This window comes from Nicotiana tomentosiformis, chromosome 8 (genome assembly GCF_000390325.3).
Source record: "Nicotiana tomentosiformis chromosome 8, ASM39032v3, whole genome shotgun sequence".
NCBI lineage: Eukaryota > Viridiplantae > Streptophyta > Magnoliopsida > Solanales > Solanaceae > Nicotiana > Nicotiana tomentosiformis.
Window position 1 is genome coordinate 100,286,145 of NC_090819.1, and position 23,278 is coordinate 100,309,422.

At 34.3% G+C, this 23,278-nt stretch overlaps 2 protein-coding genes across 2 annotated transcripts; one reads left to right on the plus strand and one right to left on the minus strand.

The window, feature by feature from the left end:
• Positions 1-15,289: 15,289 nt before the first annotated feature.
• LOC104109257 (protein PLASTID MOVEMENT IMPAIRED 1-RELATED 2-like) lies at positions 15,290-20,059 on the plus strand. Its single transcript, XM_070182559.1, has 3 exons — positions 15,290-15,473; positions 16,287-18,534; positions 18,645-20,059. The coding sequence occupies exons 2-3, from the start codon at positions 16,295-16,297 to the stop codon at positions 19,756-19,758; spliced, it is 3,354 nt and encodes a 1,117-aa protein (XP_070038660.1). The 5' UTR covers positions 15,290-15,473; positions 16,287-16,294; the 3' UTR covers positions 19,759-20,059.
• An 800-nt stretch (positions 20,060-20,859) lies between these two features.
• On the minus strand, positions 20,860-22,939 carry LOC138896918 (probable WRKY transcription factor 50). Its single transcript, XM_070182560.1, has 3 exons — positions 22,702-22,939; positions 22,389-22,527; positions 20,860-21,422 (listed from the first exon to the last, which is right to left on the minus strand). The coding sequence occupies exons 1-3, from the start codon at positions 22,937-22,939 to the stop codon at positions 21,293-21,295; spliced, it is 507 nt and encodes a 168-aa protein (XP_070038661.1). The 3' UTR covers positions 20,860-21,292.
• Positions 22,940-23,278: the final 339 nt, after the last annotated feature.

Genomic DNA, 23,278 nt, shown 5'->3' on the forward strand with positions numbered 1-23,278 from the left:
GTGGGAGGATACGTCTCACAATGAGATGTTCTATTTTAAATTTCATGGGCCGCACTTTCTTGTTATAGACATGGGCTATTCTTTGTTGGTACAACTGTCTATGGCAAATTGTGGCCAATCATTTTTTTTATCAATTAGTGTCAATTGTTCCAATCGGTTCGTGACCCAATCATTATCCTCAATCTCGACTTCAACAATGACCCGGAGAGAGGGAATTTTAACTTCTGCAGGTTTCAATCCGGCTTGGCATAGGCTTATTCTCATACTGTTTCGATTTTTTATTTTATTTTCTTAACCTCATTTTCATTGCATTCTGCTTCTGGATTTATTATTTCGAAGTCTGACAGAGTTTTAGGATCTAGTCATGAAGTCCGCAAGCATGTCATGTTATTAAAAATCTGCATGAATAAAAACTGAAAGAGAATAAGAAAAGTGACAAGATTAAAAAAAAAAAAGACATTCCTAGACAATGAAATATTAATTTCATTTGATTTTTTTTAATTCTTTTTTTTTTTGCTTTTTTTTTTTTGAATTTTGAAGATAGAAAGGTTTACATCGAAAAGTAAGAAAATAAAGTAAAACATCCGGATCACACCCTGAGATAATCCGGATGCAAAAAGGATAACAAGACTGGCTACCGAGACTCCCGTCGGATGGAGAACTTTCTGGCTTGGCGAACGTTTTTTAGCTTTTTTTTCTGTCTCGACAATGGATGCAATGGCCTTCCGTGCCGGATCAAATTCTTCATCTTCACAAATCATTCTGACTAATGGCACATTGGTGTGAGTAGGCAGATGATTGTTTATCATATTAGGGTCTTTTTCTTCCACTGCTCTTTTGAGAGTCCAACAATCTTCAGTATCATGTCCTACTACTCCGGAGAGGTATTTACATCTAGCATCAGCTCGGTGCAAGGGGGACTCGAGGTTTGGCCTGTTCGGAGCTAATGACTGCAGTAGACCTAGCCTGACTGGCTTTTAAAATAAGCTCGATAATGATTCACCAGCAGGGGTGAACTGATTCCATCTCGGGAGACTTTTCTTTTTTTGATTTCTTTTTTTGATTTTTTTTTCATATCTTGATTTCTTTTTTTCTTTTTCTTTTTTTCTGTCACTCTTTTCTTTCTTTTTCACTCAATATTTTTTTTTTGGTTTATTTTTTCACTCAATTTGTTTATGGCTATGATCGAATCCGATGGAGATTGTCTACGTATCATGATGCCGCATGAATCAGATCTCGCGTAGTTCGGGAATATTAGGAATAAAGTAAATAAACTAACTCTTATTTTTCTGGATTTTGAATTTATTTATTTTTTGGTTTTAATTTTCGAAAGACTTATAAAGAAGAAAGAAATTTTTTTAATTTTGATTTTTTTTTTTTGAGAATGTTTGAAAAGAAAGAAAATATTATTTTGGATTTTGTTTTTAATATTTTGGGAGAAAGACTTCTAAAGAAAAGGTAAAAAATATTTTTGGATTTTGATTTGATTTGTTTCTTTTTTCAAATGAAAGACTTCTATAAAGAAATAATTTTTTTTTTGTTTTAAATAATTTTTTACTTGGAATTTTCTAAAAAAAAAATAAAACTTCCGAAGAATGAATTAAAGAAAAATATTTTTGGATTTTGACTTCTTTTTTTTCAATTTCCAAGAGAAAAAATTCTATAAAAGAAGGCAAAATTTTGGATTTTATGTGTCAAAGAAAAACTTATAAAGAAGGAATTAAAGAAAAATATTTTTGAATTTTTGAAAATTGGGGTCGAAACCGATGAGGTTTGCCTACGTATCTCGCATCTAGTGAGGATCAGACCCGCGTAGTTTTGTCAGTTTTGACGGAACAGGGGAAGAAGCATGACTTTTGAAAATATTGGCTTATTTTCTCTTTTTATTTTTGAAACTTTCGGCAGAGTTTCGGAATTTTTCAAATACCTACCTTTTACTCTTATTTTTTTTTTTGATTTTCTTTCCCTATTCTAGAAACCGGTCAACATGCAAGCCGAAACAAACATATGCACAAGTAGCACGTAAAAATGAATCAGGATGGTCTTTTATATTGGGTACACCTGTCCTGGACGGACCCAACCCTTGTGTTGAGTCCCCAAAGTCAAATGCACGTGATGCAAACAAAAGTTCCTACTAGGGATCAACATGAGGCTATGTTATTCTAGGTTTAAATCCTAGGTGTGTTGTTCTAGACCTGGCTTACCCGAGCAGACAACTCAAGCCGGGGGGGGGGAGCGTACCGGCAATACAGAAGCTTCACCGGCTTTGTAACTTGTCCGATCCTCATTCTAAAATTAGGGGTATGACTCTAACAGAAAAGAAGTCACGTGAAGCACACGCTTCCCAAAAGATTTAGAAGACTCAGAGAGGAGGGTTTCGTAACAGTTCATATACAGTTCAAGCAATATCAAAGCGGTAAAAAGCGACATTTAGCACATTAGGCTCAAACACGTAAAAATCAGATAATAAATAAAAGCCAAGTATAACAGCTATTCTAAGCTCGAATTCTGAACCCTGAACCAGAGATTCTGAGTTCTTATTCCCCAGCAAAGTCGCCAGAGCTGTCACACCTCCTTTTTCTCCGAGGGGGTAGGGGATAGGGAGTTTTTCCAATTTAAGTGACATTATTCGAAATGGGATTATTTATTTATTCAGAGTCGCCACTTGAAATAATTTATGGTGTCCCAAGTCACCGATTTATTTTAGAATCCCAAATCGAGGAAAATTGACTCTTATTTATGGTCTGCGAACACAGAAGACCGGGTAAGGAATTCTGTTAACCCGAGAGAAGGTGTGAGGCACTCCCGAGTTCCGTGGTTTTAGCACGGTCGCTCAACTATTAATAATTAGCCTAGTCATCTGATTTAATACATGTTTTAAACCTATATGTGCATTTTAATTCCTTTTACCGCTTTTATTACATTACTGCATTTTAAACTTTTATGGAATTAATATGAGACTAGTTACGTTGTCGTACACTCGTTGTTTATACACATCGCAAATCGCGTCACGTGAAACGCACCCGAAATCTACAACGTATTTCATTTTATTTATTATTGTTTGAAGTTGTGGCCGAGTCACGTGAAACGCACACTCGAATTGGGGATTATGTATCGTGACCATGCCACAGGAACCGTACTCACAGTCACGATGATTTATTATTAATCGCGCCTAAAGCAAGCTACGATGTTCGAATATTATTTATTCTCCTAAGATTTGAGATTAGTGTGGCCGTGAATTATGAAATCAATTGTGAAAAGGATCAGTTTTTGCTCTTAATTATTCTGGCCTAGATAACTTAAAATTGATCATAGCACAATTGGCTTTTTAAAGCTAATTAGTAAGTATGCCCAGTTACTAGTTCATCAAGCTACTCCACTATCCATTAGTCATTTGCAGTAGTACATGTTTCATTAAGCAAAGCCCAACCACCGGGCTCAATCATCTTTTTTTTAAAGTCCAAACCTCATTTTTCAATTTCAACTAGCAGACACGGATCTTATCCCCAAAGTTCAAATATTCACTACGTACCCAAAAATCATGTTTTCATCAATATTCATGTCAATCAAACAAGAAAGTAACAAAATTTAACAAAACTAATGAGACCTAACAATTAATACAGAAAAAAAAAATATTTCAATCTTCATGAACCTAAATAAGATCAAATTATATATTCAAGCATAATATCTTAACAAAACAATAATGGGAGAAATAAACCTTTACAAGACTGTTTTGAAGCTCGGATAATGGACAAGGATGCAAATGGAGCCTCGACCAAAATCGACAAACGGAGCTCGAACTCGATGACTCAACTTTGGAGCTATTATTTTCTGTACAAAAGGGGACTGTTTTGCTGGATTTTCGGCTCATTTTTGTCGTGCTTTTTAGCTTGGTTTCCAGTTGGTTTCGAGGTTAGAGTTTGGTGATGGATTGCTAGATTTTTCGAAAGAAAGCCGAAGTAAGAATGACACAAATAGAAATTTCCTTAACGTAGAATAAGCAAAAATATTTCTCTCAATTCCCTCCTCCCTATTTTTTTATCCTTCTCTCCCTTTTTTTTCTAACATTTCTCTTCTATTAATAGAAAAAAATTTCGGAATTTTCAGATTTTTTATTTTTTATTTATTTTTTATTTTTAATTAAAAAGAATTTTCAGTTCCCAATTTCTTATTTTTTAAAAATAATAATTCCCCACTTTTATTTACTTTTATTTTTTAATTTCTTAATTATTTGTTTTTTATTATATTTAAATTCCCACTTTTATACTTTTCTTTTTTTTATTTCCCACTTATTTTACTTTTTTTTTATTTTCCACTTATTTTACTTTTTTTAAAATAAAAAAATTCAGCTACCCTTACTTTTATTTTTTAATTCCAACTTTCTTTTACTTTTTATTTTCTAAAATTTCCACATTCTTTTACTTTTATTTTTTTAATTTTCACTTTCTTCTACTTATTTTTATTAAACAATTTCTACCTACTTTTACTTTACTTTTTAATTTTATATTTCTACTTTTACTATTTTTAATTCCCATCCGAAATTAGTTTTTAAAAAAAATTAATTTTTATTTATTTTTGGTTTTTAATTCATTTTATTTAAAAATAAAGATAAAAATAAAAATAATACTAATAGTAATAATTGAACTTTTAAATTATTATTAATTTTTAACCTATATATATATATATATATATATATATATATATATATATATATATATATATATATATATATATATATATATATATATATAACAAAGCTAAAAAATATATATTAAAATTTCTAAAAATATTAAATAGTAGAAGGTGATAAAAATTTAAATATATTAAAAAATTAGGTGCTCACACGTAAACACAATAAGATAGTCAATTAGTTATAAGTCTTTACGAAAAGACAAATGTATGGGAATGAGGAAACGTGATCGGTGTATGTATAAATAGAGAAGAAGAGTAGTTATTTGCATATTATGTACGCTAACTTAAATTTTAAGCTGAGTAACCGTACGTGTAGCTTACTCTCAAAGCTACTCGGTTCTGCCTCTTCCATATCATGGCGGAAATTAATTAACCGAACAAAATAATCCTATTACATTACGGTATTATTTGTTCTTTTGTTAGGCTGTCATTTCCATTATTCGTATAATTAACGCCGGTTTGTACCTCATTTTAAATCATTATTGTCTTATAGTTGATATAACATCGGATAACTTATACTAATATGGATTTGGGAGGGGTTTTAAAAATTAAAAAAAAAAATATGGATCTGGGGAAACAGCATTTTTTAGTCCCTACATTATTGTAATATTTTAGTTTTGGTCCCTGTGTTATGTGACTAAGCACATTAAACCTTTAATTAATCTAACCGTGTGATTTTAGTCCTTTATACTAACGAAAGTTAAAGACTTAACAGTAATTGTTATTTACAAATACAGAAAATTCAACATAAGAAAAAGAAGAGCAGATAGAGAGAATCGTTTGCCGTATAACCCATTGAAACATATTTTTGACCAGTGATGGCTTCCAAAAGAAGGTTATTAAAATTTTCCATTGATATGTATCAATTCCAACTTGTAGACGTCGAAGTCGGAATTGTTTTTTTGCTTCAGACGATCAATAGTTATTTTAAAATCACTTAAAATTATTAATAAGATAATTTTTATAAAATATTTTGTTACTCTATTTATTATATTTTTGTAACGATCCGACAGGTCGTTTTACCTTCTGGATCCCCGTTCCCTTAAATAAGTCTCACCATATGTGCTTTTGCTGTTTTATGACTCGCGGGGATGGTTAGTTCGGGGTTTGAAAGAGTTCGGGTTGAAATCGGAAAACTTGGTTCCTTGATGTTGGCTAAAAGGGGCTAAGTTCGACTTGAGTCAACATTTTTAGTAAACGACCTCGGAACCGGGATTTGACAGTTCCAATAGGTTCGTATGATAATTTTGTATTTGGACGTGTGTTCGAATCGGGTTTTGGATGATCCGGGAGCGTTTCGGCGCTTAATATTGGAAGTTGGCGCATTGAAGGTTTTAAAGTTCTTTAAATTTGGTTTGGTGTAGGTTTTGGTGTTATCGATGTCCGTTTGGGATTCTGAGTCTGGGAATAGTGTCGTATGGTGATTTAAGGCTTGCACGCAAAATTTGGTATCATTCCGAGTAGTTTAGGTATGATTCGATGCGTTCGGAATAAGTTGGAAGAACTTGAAGTTCATAAGTTGTTCGATTTGGTTTGGGATGCGATTCTTAGTTTTGGTATTATTTTCCGGATTCCGAGGGTTCGAGCAAGTCCGTCTCGTGTTTACAAACTTGTTGGTATGTTTGGACGAGGCCTCGGGGGCCTCATGTGCAATCCGGACAATGCGTAGATCGATTTAGAGCTCAAAAAGGCTGCTGGTGCACCAGTTCTGGTGTGCCCGCACCTGCGAGCTTTTGGCCGCAGATGCGAGCTATGGCCACAGATGCGAGTTTGGGCAATTGGCCAGTGGTCCACAGAAGCGGCCTCGCTTCTGCAATGAGTAGCCTACAGGTGCGGGGGTGGGGGGTGGCACATGCGCTTCACCATCCGCAGAAGCGGGATTCCGTCCGCAGAAGCAAAACTAGCCAGCCTAGGCATTTATGCGGAAGCGGACCTTGTTCTGCAGAAGCGGTGCCGCAGATGCGACCCTGTGACCGCAAATGCGGAAGTCCTAGAGGCAGAAGGCTTCATTTAATACGGGACTTAAGCCATTTCTAACTTATTTCTCACTTTTGGGGCGATTTTGGAGTTTTTTGAGAGAGGTTTTCACCTAGCAATTTGGAGGTAAATAATTTCTATCCAATGTGAGTTAAATACATAGATTATGGGTAGATTTTAATATATAAATTTGTAAAAATCATGAATTTAGATGAAAAACTTAGGGTTTGATAAAAAATGAGATTTAACCACGAAAATGATTATGAGATTGAGTGAAAATTATATATTTGAGTTCGTGAGGTTATGGGTAACAACTTTCTTCGAAAATTTCAGGAATCCGGGCACGTGTTCCCGAGGGTGAATTTTAAGAATCTTCCAATTTGGGTTGGAAAATTACTCTAATAGCTAAATCATTAACTTTTGAGCGTATATTGATTAATTTAAATAACATTTGAGTAGTTTCGGATTGTTCAGCACCGAGTTGAGGCTTCAGGGTGAATTTGAGGCCGGAAAGCGAGCTTTAAGACAAGGTAAATCTCTTGCCTAACTTTGTAAGAGAAAATTTACCCCGTAGGTGATTTGAATTGTTATTTGCTTATAATTATGGGGTTTACGTACGCACGATGTGACGAGAGTCCGTGTGTAGCTACTAATTATGCTTATATTCGGATAGTTTAGGACCCGAATTATGAAATACTTATAATGTTTGCACCCTACTTGTTAATTAAGGTGCCTAAATTATATTGGAACTTGATACAACAATTGTAAAAGACCGAATTTCACTTACTTGAGTTTTGGCGGGTTACTTGACCGTTAATAAAAATTGTGTTTCACTGTACATTAGCCTTGTATTAGCTCTTAAACCGGTTATTTATAAAGTATCATCTCTTCTTGTGGAGCGGGCCGAACGCCTCGGCAGTAGATAAATACATCTATGGTTCGTGTCGCTCGACCCTCGGCAGTGTACACATTATTCTGGATCGGGCCGTACGATCTCGGCATAATCGTGCGTGATAACACCTGGAGTTTAATTATATATTTGATATCTTTTTACGGCTTGAGAGGCTAAAATTATATAAGGCAGAAAGTAATTTGGGACTTACCATGTGTGAGAGAAATATTTACTTCATGCTTATTATTGAGTTATTATTATTATTATTTACATAACCCGTGCTTATTTATAACTTATGTATTTTTTTACTGTTAACCCATAGTAAGTGTCGATGTCGACCCAGTAAGTGTCGATGTCGACCCCTCGTCACTACTTCTTCGAGGTTAGACTTGATACTTACTGGGTACATGTTGTTTATGTACTCACGCTACACTTCTGCACTAACCGTGCAGGATCTGAGGCAGGTACATCTGGCGGTCACACCAGCCCGCATCCCCGATACCCTGAGGCCTAGTGGTGAGCTGCTTCCTCAGCCGTTCTGCAGCATCTAGAGCCGTTCTTTTGTACTCATTTTCTGTCTATTTTATTTCAGACAATAGTCAGAGTTTTGTATATTCTACTAGTGCTCATATACTTGTGACACCAGGTCTTGGCACACACTCTAATAGACTTTATGATTTTGGAGTATTTGTATATCTATGATTGCACTCACTTGCTTTCGTTTTATTTATTAAACTTTCTACTTCTTAAATCTCTTAATAAATAGAATTTAATTACTTGAAAACCTGTTTAAAAGAGTAATCACGTAGTTAGTTCATCGTTGGCTTGCCTAGCGGCGACGTTGGGCGCCATCACGACCTATAGGAAAAATTGGGTCGTAATAATTTTTTAATAAAATCAATGCCACTTGCTTATCTATGTACCGTATTTTATGCTTTTCTATAATCTAGTAGCTGTGATATTTCATTTAGCTTTTCAATCTTGTCTTTCTGATTCAGCTCCATGTAGATTTCAATATTAAGCTAAGAAAATCTTTCTCTATGTGAAAACTTACTTTTATGAATTTTGGACCTCACCTTATTGGGTACTACTATTGTAGGGGTGGTAAACGAGTGTGTCGGGTCGGATATGAACGGGTCAAAATGGTTAATGAATAAACGGATAAAATATTTAACCTAATATGGATAGAAAATTGGTTAGCTGACGAATAATATGGATATTTATATTATTTATGGCTTCTTGAATATGAACATCCTTGGAAGAATTTCTAATTTTTCAAACTTGAATAACGTAACCCCCAATTTGGTCTTTGCAAATATAAAAGTTAAACCCATTGATTATCTATTTTTAAGTGGATAATATAGATCTTATCCATATTTGACCAATTTTTAAAAAGTTCATTATTCAACTCATTTTTAGTGAATTAAATGAATGAATTATTTTTTTTATCCATTTTGCCACCACTGCTCTGTACTAACTGTAAAGTGAATGCTAAATTGGTGAAAGCTCTTGGTAGGAGTGGCATTTAATTTTTAACCTTGGGGTAGGTCGACATTTTGATCTTTCAACTTTGTAGAAGACGTGAAACTGTTTTTTGCTCCTATGTAGTTCAATCATTTGTTGAAGCACATTTCATTACTGTATTGGTTTATGTTCATTTTCCCCCATGTATTTAATTTCAATTTATTTTTGCTAAATATGAAATATTACAAAGATATAGTAAATATTTCAAGCATGATACAATTTATTTACAGTCGATACTAAAAAGAATCTTCTAATAATCTTAAGATCTTTCATTGAAAGATATAAAAAATGAAATAGAGATAAAAATTGATTTTAAACATATAAATTCACAATTCTTTGCATGATAAAGTTCCTAATGATAAGTTTTAGAGTAAAAATAATTAATAAAAATCTAAAAAAAAAGTAATGCAACTAATTAAGATAAAGACTATTTAAAAAGCTAATCACGTCAAAACATCCAAATTGCATAACAGATGACGAAAAGCTTTTTAAATTTAGGGAAAAGGCCCAAAAATGACCTTGTGGTATTCGAAATGGATCAATTATAACCCCCGTTTAAACTTGAGTCCAAAAATGACCCTACCGTTATAGAATGGGTCTAATAATGCCCTCGTGTTATTCGAAATGGATCAATTATAACCCTCGTTTAAATTTGAGCCCACGAATGACCCTGCCGTTAAAGAATGGGTCTAATACTACTATTTTCCTCGGTTATTAATGATTAGGGGTGTAAATGAATATTTAAAAACCGACAGAATTGTACCGTGCCGAACCAATTTTTAGGTTTCTTTTAATAAAACCGTAGGTTTTTATATAAATATATAATCGTACCAATAATTAGGGTAGGTATTTTATTTTATAAAAATAAACCGAAAAAATATCGAACCGTACCGAATAAATTTACATGTGAAACATATATTTATATATTAAGTTTAAAAATAATAATATATTAAAATTTGTACATTATCTATATTAATACATTATTATTTATAAATATAAATATTATACTCATTCTTTAACGGTAGGGTCATTAGTGGGCTCAAATTTTAAACTTATTCGACCCATTCTTTATAAATATTAGACCCATTATCATTTTTAAACATAATATATAAATATCGAACCGTACCGAGTAAATGTACATGTGAAACATATATTTATACTAGGTTTAATAATTGGTCTGATATATTTACATGTGAAACATATATTCACATGTAAATTTATTCGATACGATTCAATATTTTTTTGATTTATTTTATAAAATATAAAACCTACCTTAATTATCGGTACAACTATAGATTTATATAAAAACCTACGTTTTATTAAAAGAAACTTAAAAATCGGTTCGGCACAGTACGGTTCTGTCGGTTTAGTCGATTTTTAAATATCCATTTACACCCCTAATCATTACTAACTGAGAAAAATAGCAGTATTAGACCCATTCTTTAACGGCAGGGTCATTCGTGGGCTCAAATTTAAACGAGGGTTATAATTGATCTATTTCGAATAACACAGGGCATTATTAGACCCATTCTATAACGGTAGGGTCATTTTTGGACTCAAGTTTAAACGGGGGTTATAATTGATCCATTTCGAATACCACAAGGTCATTTTTGGGCCTTTTCCCTTAAATTTATTAATGTAAGATCTTAAGATAAAAATTTTATGTAATCATGTAATTTGTATGTAGTTTCCAACCTTTAATTTACATCTACTATACTTAAATTAAATCAAATAGTATTTCCAGTCAAATGATTCACTGTATGAATAAGAATACACCAAGTAAATATTAAAGTAACATTAGCTTAGTAGTAGTTATTAAATGGGCCCCATAATTTTCAAAGAGTTGTACAATTGGGTAAAAATTGCAGGGCAGTCATTTTTTAACTTATATCCATTTTATTTTTTCGTTTGCATCCGTACCCAATTTTTTTTGTTAAAAGCGTTTTAAAAAAGATGATTTTGCCCTTCTTTAATAAAAGACTATTGACAAACTGCAGGACAAAAACTTACGCATGTTTAGGCTGAAATTTTAGCAAATAAACTAAAAAACTTCAGTTTGTTTAGACTGAAGTTTCGGATAAAACTCAGGACAAAACTGTAGACTGCGTTACAAAATTTCAGCATATTTTGGTATAAAGTTTTAAGAAATGAACTAAATAACTTCAGTATGCATTAGCAAAAACTCTTTAGTAAATTACATACTGCAATATAAAAATTTAAGCATGTTTAGTCTGAAATTTTAGCAAATGAACTAAAAAACTTCAACATGTTTAGTCTGAAGTTTTAGCAAATGAACTAAATAACTTCAACATGCATTAGCAAAAACTCATTTGAAAATTACATACTACAAGACAAAAACTTAAGCATGTTTAGTCTAAATTTTTAGCAAATGAACTAAAAAACTTAAGCATGTTTAGTCTGAAATTTTAGCAAATGAATTAAACAACTTAAATAACCTAAGCATGTTTAGTCTGAAGTTTTAGCAAATGAACTAAATAACTTTAGCATATTTAGACTGAAGTTTCGGATAAAATTCATGGCAAAACTGTAGACTGCGGGATAAATAACTTCAGCATGCATTAACATGGAGTTTTAGCTTCAATGTGAAACGATTTCATGCTATATTAGCATGCAATTTTAGTTTCAATATGAAACAACTTCATGCTACATTAGCATGAAGTTTTAGCTTCAAGGTGAAACAACTTCATGCAAGTGTGATTTTGAAGATGAATCTAGATAAGTTTATGATTATTTTATAAAGTTGCTGAGAGGAGAGGGGGAGATTGTTTTATATCTTGTGTCAGAGGTGTAATTGTCATATTATTATGGATTTTTTATGAGATGGCTACCAAATTAATAATTTTAAAAAAATAGGGTACATGTTAAAAGGTGACACAAATATACCGTACGACCCAAAATTCTCCAACAATTTGGCTATCGTATTCTTGAAATGAGACAGCTAGGGCCCACGTTTTAGAAAAGCTTTTTGAATAATATGATGATGTATGCTGAGATAAGCACTGGGCAATTCGGTCTAATCAACTCAAATATTTATATGGCAGCTACAGTAAGATGCCTTTTTATTCAATCACATTGCTCCATTTCACACGAAATTACCATAACGCCCTTGAGGTGCCAAGCATGCATGTTGACCTCCTACTAGCTTATAGCCTTTTTGGCCAAGCCGGAGATATCAGCTTATTTTAAAAAATTATTTTGAAAAAAAGTACTTTTAGAGATAAACAGTTTATGTTTGGCTAATCATTCTGAGAAGCACTTTTAAGCAATAATTTATGTTTGGCCAAGCTTTTTAGAAAGTGCTTTTAAGTATCAAATTACGAATAAAGACACAAATAGATTTACTTAATAATTAATATTATAAGTAAATAAATAATCTTAAAATTTTATTATTACATGCATTAATTAAATCTTTTTATTTTGTTTAAGTAAAATATGAAAATAAAACTTAAAAGTACTTAATTCTTTTAATATAAGTTAAATATATTAAAAATCATTCAACAAATATAAAAATATTCACCCCTAAAGTCACTATATATTAGAAAGCTATCCTAAAAATAATAAGAAATATATATACATTAATATCCTAAGTATTAAGTTTAATGGTTATTTTGGCATATACTATATTTTATTAAGGGTATTTTTGGTAAGAAGAAAAGTCAAAACTGCTTCAACTTCTGCGAAGAAATTACTTTTTTGTGCTTCTTCCCAAAAGCATTTTTATCCAAAAAAAGCTTGGCCAAACACCTCAAGTTAGGAAAAAAAAAGTATTTTTGAGAAAAAAAAGTACTTTTGGCCTCTTGAGAACGTTGGCCAAACATGTTATTAGTTAGACTTATTAATAGTTAGACATTAGAATATATATATAAAATACATAATATATATATATATATATATATATATATATATATATATATATATATATAGTAGTAATCAATAGTAGAGGTGGGCATAATACCGACCGAACCGAACCGAAAATTTCGGTTTATTCGGTTTCGATTTTTCGATTTATTCGGTCGGTTTGCGGTTTATTATTTTAAAAAGTTCGGTGTTCGATTCAGTGGTCGGTTTTAATAATTCGATTTTCGGTTAAACCGAAAAATCGAAGAACCGAATTTTCAACCCAATCTTGGACTCTGTTCGATTCTCTGTATCCGCATGTTCCCAAATTTTCAACCTAATCTTGAACTCTGGTTCATTTTTTTGTATACATAACTGAAGTGAAGATGCCTTCAGAACCGAGTCTTTCAAAGCAGACTCTTTATTCACAACCTTATTTGTCCAATTAAAAATTTTCAACCCAATCTTGGACTCTGGTTTATTTTTTTTATACATAACTGAAGTGAAGATGCCTTCAGAACCGAGTCTTTCAAAGCAGACTCTTTATTCACAACCTTATTTGTCCAATTAAATGGTAAAGTATTTTCTTTATCACAAAGATTGGATTTTTCAGGTTTATTTGGTGTCTCATTCTCTTTGTTATCAGAGATAATGAGTTGGTTTTGGAGCAAATGAATACCCAATGCTTCTCCTATAGTGCTGCTACTGCCACTGCCACTGCTGTTGTTTCTGTTTTGTCTTAAGCTCAGTCAAGGGATTATTATAAAGGGAATTATATGAATTTGAAGAACGTAGAGAGATTGTCTTTTTGAAGACAGTAGAAGTACTTGAATTAACCGAACCGAAATTCTACCGAACCGAAGTTATTATGATTCGATTTTAGTTATTAAAATCACAAACCGAAAACTGAATTAACCGAACCAAAATTCTACAAAACCGAACCGAACCCACCCTAACCAATATAGCATTGAAAAAAAAACTTTTTCCGTTTTTGCTAAATGGGTCATTAATGGAGTAATAACAGGCAAGTGACTATGTAGATATTCTCGTGAATCGTGATAGAGAAAATAAACTAAACGATCTCTTAAGTGTAGGACTAGGTTAAGTTTGGCTATTGTCCCTTTTGTTAGGTCTTTTACCTTAATAAAGGAAAAAAACACACAAAGTAATCCATTACCTACTCCATTGTGGCGTTTTCAAATAGTCAGAATAATTTTGGAGATTCTCTGTTAGCTTTTCATTATTTCGAGAAAATTGTAAATATGGATTCTTATATTACAGATTGGTTAAAAACGATCCCTTAAATATATTATTGAGGAACAGAGCTATCCTTCCATTTTGGTTCAAACGTTGTATTTATATTAAAAATTTATTCTATTCAGAACCTAATAAGTTGTTTTTTTTCAAGGATCAAGAACCTATAAACTCAAAATCCGAGCTCTGCCCATGATTCTGGTCCTTTAAGTTAACACAAAATGAGTACTTTTGATCTCCATCAAATATTTAATAAATACTACTCCCCGGTTCAAAATAAGTAATTTTTTGACTGTTTTCACACAGATTAAAAAAAATACATTTTAACATTAATTGACAATAAAATTTACCATATTATCCTTTACTATCTCTTCACATTTTTTAATTTTATTTTATATTTGACATAATGCCATAGGGATTTGGGACGTGATTATTATCAACTCTCACTAAACATTCAATGAAGCAAATGAAGCAACGGCATAACATGTGATTTCAAATTTTCAGCAAGAATCTCAATTTGTCATGTATTTCAACTTTACGGTTCAGAGAGTACTCTTGAACTGTTTTGATTGAGTCTTCAAATTTAAAATTCATGGAGCCTTGATCATCCCTCTCGTATTGCCTCTCCATTTTTATACTAACAAGCACTCCATAGTTGAAGAGTAACAGAACTAGAGAAGTGGAAACGTGAATCTGATCATATGGAAGAATTCAATTGCATTGGAAATAAACACTCTTAACACATACTCAAATATTATTTATTTCAAGGGCAATGTAAGAAAAAAATAATTTACTTATTCTTGAAATCTGAAAACATCACTTATTTTGGACCATAAAAAAGACAAAAAAATCATTTATTTTTGGACCGGAGAAAGTAATTATTAGATTTAATACGAATCGTGAAAAAATAGGATTTAACAAGGCGACCTTGTTTTCACTACTCCCAGAGAAGTAATTTTCCTAATTTAAAAAACTAAATATGAGAATATTGAAAAAAGATGTTTTCCTCCATTACGAAAACACCCACAATTTCCAAGCTGGAGTTGTAGGCCACGTGGAAAAGAAGGGAGCTGTCAGAGAAAGTGCAGAAGAAAAACCCAAAAGAAACACGATATTCAATAAGAATATACCCACCATTTCCCCAAAAAGAAAACAAAGGTATAAGCTAGCCAGTAGTAGCAGAGGATAACATCATCAATCGGGCAACCCATAAAACTTTAGCTAAAATCAACGGTCAACTCATCTTCCTTGCTCTTCTATGTTGGATCTCACTTCTGTAAGCCTTCTTCCCAAGTTCTTTCTTTATTTTTAGATTCAACGCTTTTTAATTTGAGGTGTAAGTTGGATTTGTTTACTGTAACTGAAGTTGGAACTTCTGTATTGAATTGGGTATTTGATTTTGTTGAAAATTTGTGGGAATTAATTGAAGAAAATAAAATAAACTTAGAATAAGTTTAGTTCTTTGTTTTTGACCTAATTACCTATGTTAAACTTGAAGAGAAACATAATGATTTGTAGTTGAAGCTTCTGTAATGTATTGGGAGAATTGAGGGACAGTATTGGTTTACTGAACTCAAAATTGAAGAAATGAAGTTAAAAGTTTAAAACAAGTTTAGTTCTTCATTATACCTAAGCTTATGTTAATCTTATATAAGCTAAAATAGAAACATTAAGATTGATGATGGTCTTGAATACTTATATTTTTTTATATTTTATTCTTTTATAATTATTTTGGATTTAACTCTTCGATGTGCAAAGCATAGTCAGTCTCGAACCCAATAAATGATCGGCTTATAGTTGATGTCAAACTGTGATAAATCCTCTGAAAATAGCCTACAATTAGTTTGGAATTGTGGCATAGTTGATATTTAGGTATATTTTTTATTTTATTTTTGAGTTTCCCTTACAAAATATAAACTTTTATGATACTTGTGCTGGTGGGAGGTAGCAAGTACGAGGTGGAATAGTCGAGGTGCATGCAAGCTGTTCAAGAGTCGTAAAAATATAAATAAAATTTTCTGGCCCACAAAGGTCTTTTTGTTTTTGGCTTCTCATTTGGATTCTTGGTTGGATATTTACGTTTTGGCAGTGAAAAAGATGTCTTGGAAGAGCAGTAGCGGGGAACAGAATGGTGGGCGATTGCTGCGTGACATTGAAGAAATTAGTAAAGCCCTTTATGTACATAAAACCTCTCAGATGGCTTTAACTTTTCAAGCAGATCATGGGCATGATTCTTTTGGCAATACCCTTATCTCTAGATCCAGTTCCAATGTTGTATCTGATGACATGCTGCATAAACAGAAGAAATCATCAATGTGGAGTTGGAATCCATTAAAGGCTCTAACTCATATCCGCCATCGACGGTTCAATTGTTGTTTCTTTCTTCATGTTCATTCCATTGAAGGCTTGCCTGTCAATTTCAAGGACCTTGCTTTGTGTGTAAACTGGAAACGTAAGGGTGAAGTGATGAGAACTCGCCCTGCTCAGGTTTGTCAGGGAACATCTGAGTTTGAAGAGACTTTGACGCATTCCTGTTCTGTATATGGAAGTAGGACAGGACACCAGCATTCAGCAAAGTATGAGCCTAAACATTTCATGCTTCACGTTTCTGTGATTGGGGCTCCAGGCCTTGATATTGGCAAACATTGGGTTGATCTTACGAGGTTGCTTCCACTAACCTTGGAGGAGTTAGAGGAGGGAAGAAGGAATTCAGGGAAGTGGACCACGAGCTTCAAGCTTTCAGGAAAGGCTAAAGGTGCATTACTGAATGTTAGTTTTGGATTTTCTGTATTAGGGAGTAATTCGATTGAACCTAGTCAATTCGTACAAGCCATCAAACCTGCTGCAATAGATCATTTCTCAGAATGTGATGGGACTAGTGGTAATAGAATGCTTCGGAGGGTTGGAAGTGTTCCCCGCAAGCCTGCTGGTATGACTCATTTTTCATCTAGGTCACTGGATGCGAGAAGTTTTGATGAAGTTTTATCAGACCAAAATTCAGAACTTTCTCGATCTATTACCGTTCTGTGTAAAAAACTTGAGGAAGGAAAATTGGAGAAATTGGATGAATTAGATTTCTTATATGAACATTTAGAACCCTTAAAACCAAGCTCTGGTGCTTTGTCTCAGTCTTATGCTGAAAGTACCAGGGATGATCAACATATTGAGTTTACTGTCAGTGAACTGGGTATGGAATCTTCTAGGAAAGAGCAGTTGAAACCAGAAGTACGTTCTTATGACAGTTGTGATGATACTTCAATAGAAACTACTGATGTTGCTTACATTTTGGAGGTTACAAGTAATGAGAAAAGTGAATACAATCAAAAGCATGAAAGCAATGACGTTGACGGAGGAGAACATACGATGAAGAGCAGCAACTATGAGGAGACTGATGTGTGCGAGGATGGAACGTTTGAAGAGCTTGAATCGATTTTCCTAGACCTGTTGACTGCTGAGTCCGTAGAGTTGGATTCACCAGTAGAAATCTTTGATTCCATTGACCAAGAAAACTACATGAATCTGAAGTCCAGCTATAAATCCAGTAGGCGGGTGAAATCACTTAGCCTAGATGATGTTACAGAGTCTGTGGCAAATGATTTTCTAGATATGTTGAACATTGAGCAGACGTCAATTGACTTGAGTTTTGATAGTTGTCCGGATTCACCAAGAGAATGCCTTTTGAGAAAGTTTGAGAAGGAGACCCTTTCTTCTGGAAACCCAATTTTTGGTTTTGATGCAACAGATGATCAAGTGGAATTCAGTGGCATTGCTTCAAGTGTTCATGGAAGAGTTGCATATTCTGATGACTTTGATTTGTCATCGGTTATTAAGGATTTTGAGACGGAGCACTGGCGGGGTACGCAGTCATTGAGGAGTAAAAGGAATGCAAAAATGATAGAAAACTTGGAAACTGAAGCTTTGATGCGAGATTGGGGTTTGAATGAGAAAGCATTCCAGAATTCACCACGCACCAGCTCTGGTGGGTTTGGAAGTCCAATCTATCTTTCCCCTGAAAGACCATTAGAATTACCTCCTCTTGGGGAGGGCTTAGGTTCCAAAATGTGCACGCATAATGGGGGCTTCTTATGTTCAATGAGTCCTCAACATTTTAGGAATGCAAGAAATGGTGCAAGGTTGACCATGCAGTTTTCCAGTCCAGTTGTGCTCCCTGCTGCAATGGGTTGTGGTGCTATGGAAATACTCAGCTGCTGGGCATCTGGGGGAATTTCCAAAATGTCTGTTCAGGCGGATACACTGATGCCTTTAGAAGATATCACGGGGAGGAATATACAAGAAATGGCCTGGGAAGCCAGATCCAGAATTGAACCAGATGAGAGGTTTGTAATTTTAAGATCATGATATAAGTTATTAGTTTTCTATTATTTTCATTATTTGTATGTCATCCAAGACGATGGTTTAAGTTATGTTCTTGTGATTCTTTTGGCAGGTTCACTTTTTGGCATGGCTTATTTGGTATGAAGAAGGACAGCGAAGATCTGTTTTTACATCGGAGTTCTGGTCATCTGAATTCAATCTCAATAATTGATGATGTAGATTTAGGTTTTGTGTCTATGGAGGATCTAGCTCCTTTGGCAATGGATAAGATAGAACCTCTTACAGTAGAAGGGTTAAGAATTCAGTCAAACTTGTCAGATAATGAAGCACCTTCAAGCATTAGGCCTCAACTTAGTGAAGTTTTTGGTTCTAATATAGCTAGCGCATTAGAGCATTGGAGTGGCAAAGAAAGTGATGATGGCGAGGGTGATTTAGTGGAGCTGTTTGTTTCACCAGATGAATGGTTGAGGCTGGATGCTGGATATTTCAGTAATAATCCTGAGATCAAAGAAAGAACCATCAAAATATTAGCAGCCCATCATGCTAAGTCCCTTGATTTAGATAATTCAGGACTTGCAACAGGTGAAGAAAGATCGGAATTGTTGGGTAGAGAATGTGGTCAACTGTGTAACAACTTGACTTTAGCTCTGAGGGTTCAACTCAGAGATCCTTTGCGTGACTATGAGATGGTCGGCATCTCCATGCTTATTCTGATTCAATTAGAGAGATCTTATGCTCCTGTTGAACAATATTCCTGCAGCAGAGCATCAGAAGGAAATTCAAGCTGTGAAAATGATCCAAAGGAGCAATTCATTCAGGAAGAAATTATTGCTGGAGAAAGTGAGAGAGGAATCCATAGGCAGGCTGTTTCTCAGTTTAGGATAACTGAAATTCATGTCGCAGGGTTTAATTTTGAGCCTAATGATGAACAAATCTGGGGCACAAAAAGACAGCAACAAGCTGGGACACGGTGGTTGCTATCAAGTGGCATGGGGAGGACAAGCAAACGTCCATTTTCCATGTCAAATGCCATAATAAGATCATCGCCGCAGATAAGGAGAACTATGCGGCCTGCAGATGCTTTGTGGAGCATCTCATCGGATTTTCATATTAGAGATTCCAAATGGAAAGAGTTGGCAACATCAAATGTTCATATACGAAATCCTGATATTATTTTTCCAACTGAAGGTTGTCCAAAGCCCAGTCATTTGGGAATCAAGTTATAACACCCTCTTTCTACACATGTATATTTTTCCATTTTGTATATGAAGTGGAGATATCTCTAGATCATCTTTATGTAAAGTAGCTGAAAAAAGTTTCGCCAGCATAGCATTATCTCCAAGCCATTTCCTTGTTGTAATGGTTGTCAGCATTTCGAGATGTTCGTTTATAACTATAACAAAGTTTTTGGAGCTCTCATGCTGTGCTTCCTATGTTGTAGACCAACTTTCTTGAAGCTGGTTATTTCTACCTTCTTTCCCTTGTAAACTTTTTACAGTATAGCCTGTGACTGATACTTTCCAAGCTTCTCTTGTCTTGGCTGACATTGGACTTGCATTGCAATGCATCATCCTTGAAGTATTTCCTGCAATCTTTATGTTCCAATAAAACATTAATATTATTTAGAGACTAGTTTGATGCTCTATCTTTTTCTGATGTTATGACTGCTTGGGGAAGGGGTTGAAGATCACAAATGCGTCGGGAATTGGCTTCAATATTTGATTGTTAGTAGGAATGTTCAAACAGTAATTTGTTCAAGAAATTATACTGCAAAGTTTCAGTTTTCCTCTGCACTGCCGAGTTTTCCGTTGTCACTGCTTGCTTATAATCCAAGTTTTATGTCAGAAGCACTTTCCACTGCCCCTTTAATCTTCCCTTTTCCTTATTCCTGTGGATTAAAGGAGGATGGCCATATATCAAGGCATATAGTTCTTCTAGTTTTGCTTGCATTTCATTTTCATGATGCTTTTCCTCTTCCCATTGTTTCTTGATCGAGTTTCTGAGTTGACAAATGACACCGCTGTTTGTAGTCAATAACTTGCTATGCAATATATTTTCATGGTAGACAAATCATCAATATTATGCAACTTGTAGAGCCACCTTTAGTTGAGTAGGTCGAGAAATGAGTCAGACTAGCAATGCTTTCTTTGGAGTTTTGTACGAACTTATTGATAAACATGGGATTGTTCCTCTGTACTTAATCTTATCAAGTGGTTGAGAGTTTTTTATCTGTGTTCTCTGGAAACTTCTGTTAGTTTTAGTATCTGTTGGCTTCATCTGTCTTTTATCTAAAACCACGGAACGACTTTCCTACTGCATTTGCCTCCTGGTCAAAACAGAGTTTATTCAACCATTTTGTGGTTCATCGCAATTTTTCAGGTGAAACAAGATACATCTGACACTTCAGTTTTCCTTTCTTCACATTGGCTGAAAAAAGGCTGATTTATTTTTATTTTTATATTGGATGGCCTATTTTTTCGATTGATCACTTCACTGATTCACAATATGTTTCAACACTGAAGATTACCATGTCAGTTGGTAATGCTATAACATATATAAATCCTGTAGGAAGCAAGATTAGATTACATGCCAACTGAGAGACGTCTCCATCTGAGCCCACTGTGATAGGTTACGAACTTGCCAAACGGTCAGGTCTAAACACCGGAAACAGTATAGGTGATCGAATTTACTAGTAAAACCCTGATTTAGCTACTTTGCAACAGTCATAGTAACTTCAAAATTCATGCTCTGTTACAGGAATCAGAACTGGGAAGGACCTTGATGGTTGTGGACACCCTCATAGGTGGTTATCACATACCGACAGTCCTCTTTGTCTCGTTCAACTCTCTTCTTCACTGGACAACTTTCAATGGAGCACCTATAGTAATTCCTGTTGATACAGAACATGATTATGTGAGTAAGTTATCATACCAATTTCCATGAGCTGCTATTCGTATAAAGCAACAGGCATAACTTTTTTGTTAGTCTCTGTGAAAGCGTAGTTACTTGATTTAAGTAGGTGGAAGTTTCTTTTTGCCATAATAGAATTACTACTTTCAATTTCTCAACTTCTCTTTTCAGGTCTTACACCCTAGTCTTGGTGTCTTATTGGAACCTCATCTTCTTTTGATGTGACATTCGTTTTTAAGTGACACTAGCACTTCTCTTTTGCCTTTAATATTTAACTAGAAATGGGGCCTTGATAATGTGGTCCCATGGTTTGGCAGATGTGGACTGTTCTTTGGTGAGTTATGTTTCTGGTAAATTTCCTAGAATTTAGGTTGCTTGACTGAGAGTGAAAAGAGTATCAAGTAACCGGTCAGTGAAGATTCATAATAACCGACATGGCGCGACATGGACAGTGAAGATTCATAATAACCGACATGGCGCGACATGAACAGTGAAGATTCATAATAACCGACCCCAACTTGCTTGGAATTTGAGGAGAAGTAGTTGTTATAATGTTAGGATAACTAATAAATTAGGCGGCTTATAGAAATACAACTTAAATAAGTCATATCATGCTCGGTTGAACATAGATGCAACCAGTTTTTCACTATATCTTATTTAAGCAAACAGTTACTGCAGATATATGCTTATTTGATTCAGATAGCTTAAGCCAGCAAACTAAATAATAAGCTATCATGAGCTATAAGGCTAAAATCTTCTGAGAGCTTTATGGCATAGCGTGTACTGAGTTCTTCAGGTTTCAAGGCATGAGGAGTGATATGTGTCATGGGAACGTAGATAAAAAATGAAAACCGAAAGAAAAGGAAAGGTAGAAGGGAAGTTCTAACTAAAACTCTTCTTTCTGTCACCCTTGCCTGAAACAGAAAATATGAAGATATTATCTTACCTTGGGTTTGGACTATCTTTCACCATCTTCTTTCCATACTTTCTCCACTTATAGCCATCATCTAGTATTTCAATCTGTGACAGTGTTTTGAAAGCAACCTTGTCCTTTACTTCCTTCCTCTCCCTGCTGCTCCCAATGTCTATTTGTTTACCAAACCAAATGTTTCATCAATAAAGTTAATCAAATTTCATGGTATGTGCTACTCTTACCTAATTTGTGCATGTGTGTAATGTTATTAGATGTCTCATGTTAATGCCATATAACTAAATTACATAACAAAATGCTAAAAACTGTTTCTTGATGAAATGCTTACTGTTGCTAGATCCTTCATGGTAACTCCTGCTTCTCTCAGTGACAACCACTTCATTTCCTGAGTACTGGGAAGGGCCAGAAACAACGAACGTTGGATCATCATGAACGGGCCAATTATCGAGCTCAAAAATGTCAGAAAGCTCAAAGTTAATTAGCTGGTTGGAAAAATCACTATCAGGTGAGTCCAGTGATCTAAAACTCCCATCAGACATGTTTGCACTAGGATTATTTGCAGCCATGGTAATCGACTGAATTCACATGGTGTACCTTTATGTTGAAGGCAAAGTTCCCCTTTATATATGTATCTTTCCTAGTAAGCTTCCTACGAGGTCGAAAGAAGGTTCATGGACGATGCTTAGGATTGGTGGCTGAATGCATGTCATTGTTGGCCGGGGGCCCTTTATTTGCTCACTTAGTGACTCAAAAAACTATGGTTATGATGCTAAACAAAGAGTGGACCAGTAGAGATCGAGAGTGGGACATGGAAGACTTATGCATAGACTTTTCAAGTTGCTTCTTGTGTGTAAACTTCACATATATCAGTCTCGTGCTTAGACCAACCCCTTCACAACGATGAG

What these genes read in the sequence shown, in the direction of transcription:
- LOC104109257 (XM_070182559.1), top strand. Translation starts at nt 16,295, where the DNA reads ATGTCTTGGAAGAGCAGTAGCGGGGAACAGAATGGTGGGCGATTGCTG. An exon ending in AGAATTGAACCAGATGAGAG is followed by an intron (nt 18,535 to 18,644) that starts GTTTGTAATTTT and finishes TTCTTTTGGCAG; the next exon opens with GTTCACTTTTTGGCATGGCT.
- LOC138896918 (XM_070182560.1), bottom strand. Translation starts at nt 22,939, where the DNA reads ATGGCTGCAAATAATCCTAGTGCAAACATGTCTGATGGGAGTTTTAGA. An exon ending in CCATGAAGGATCTAGCAACA is followed by an intron (nt 22,528 to 22,701) that starts GTAAGCATTTCA and finishes GTAAACAAATAG; the next exon opens with ACATTGGGAGCAGCAGGGAG. An exon ending in AAAGATAGTCCAAACCCAAG is followed by an intron (nt 21,423 to 22,388) that starts GTAAGATAATAT and finishes CTGTATCAACAG; the next exon opens with GAATTACTATAGGTGCTCCA.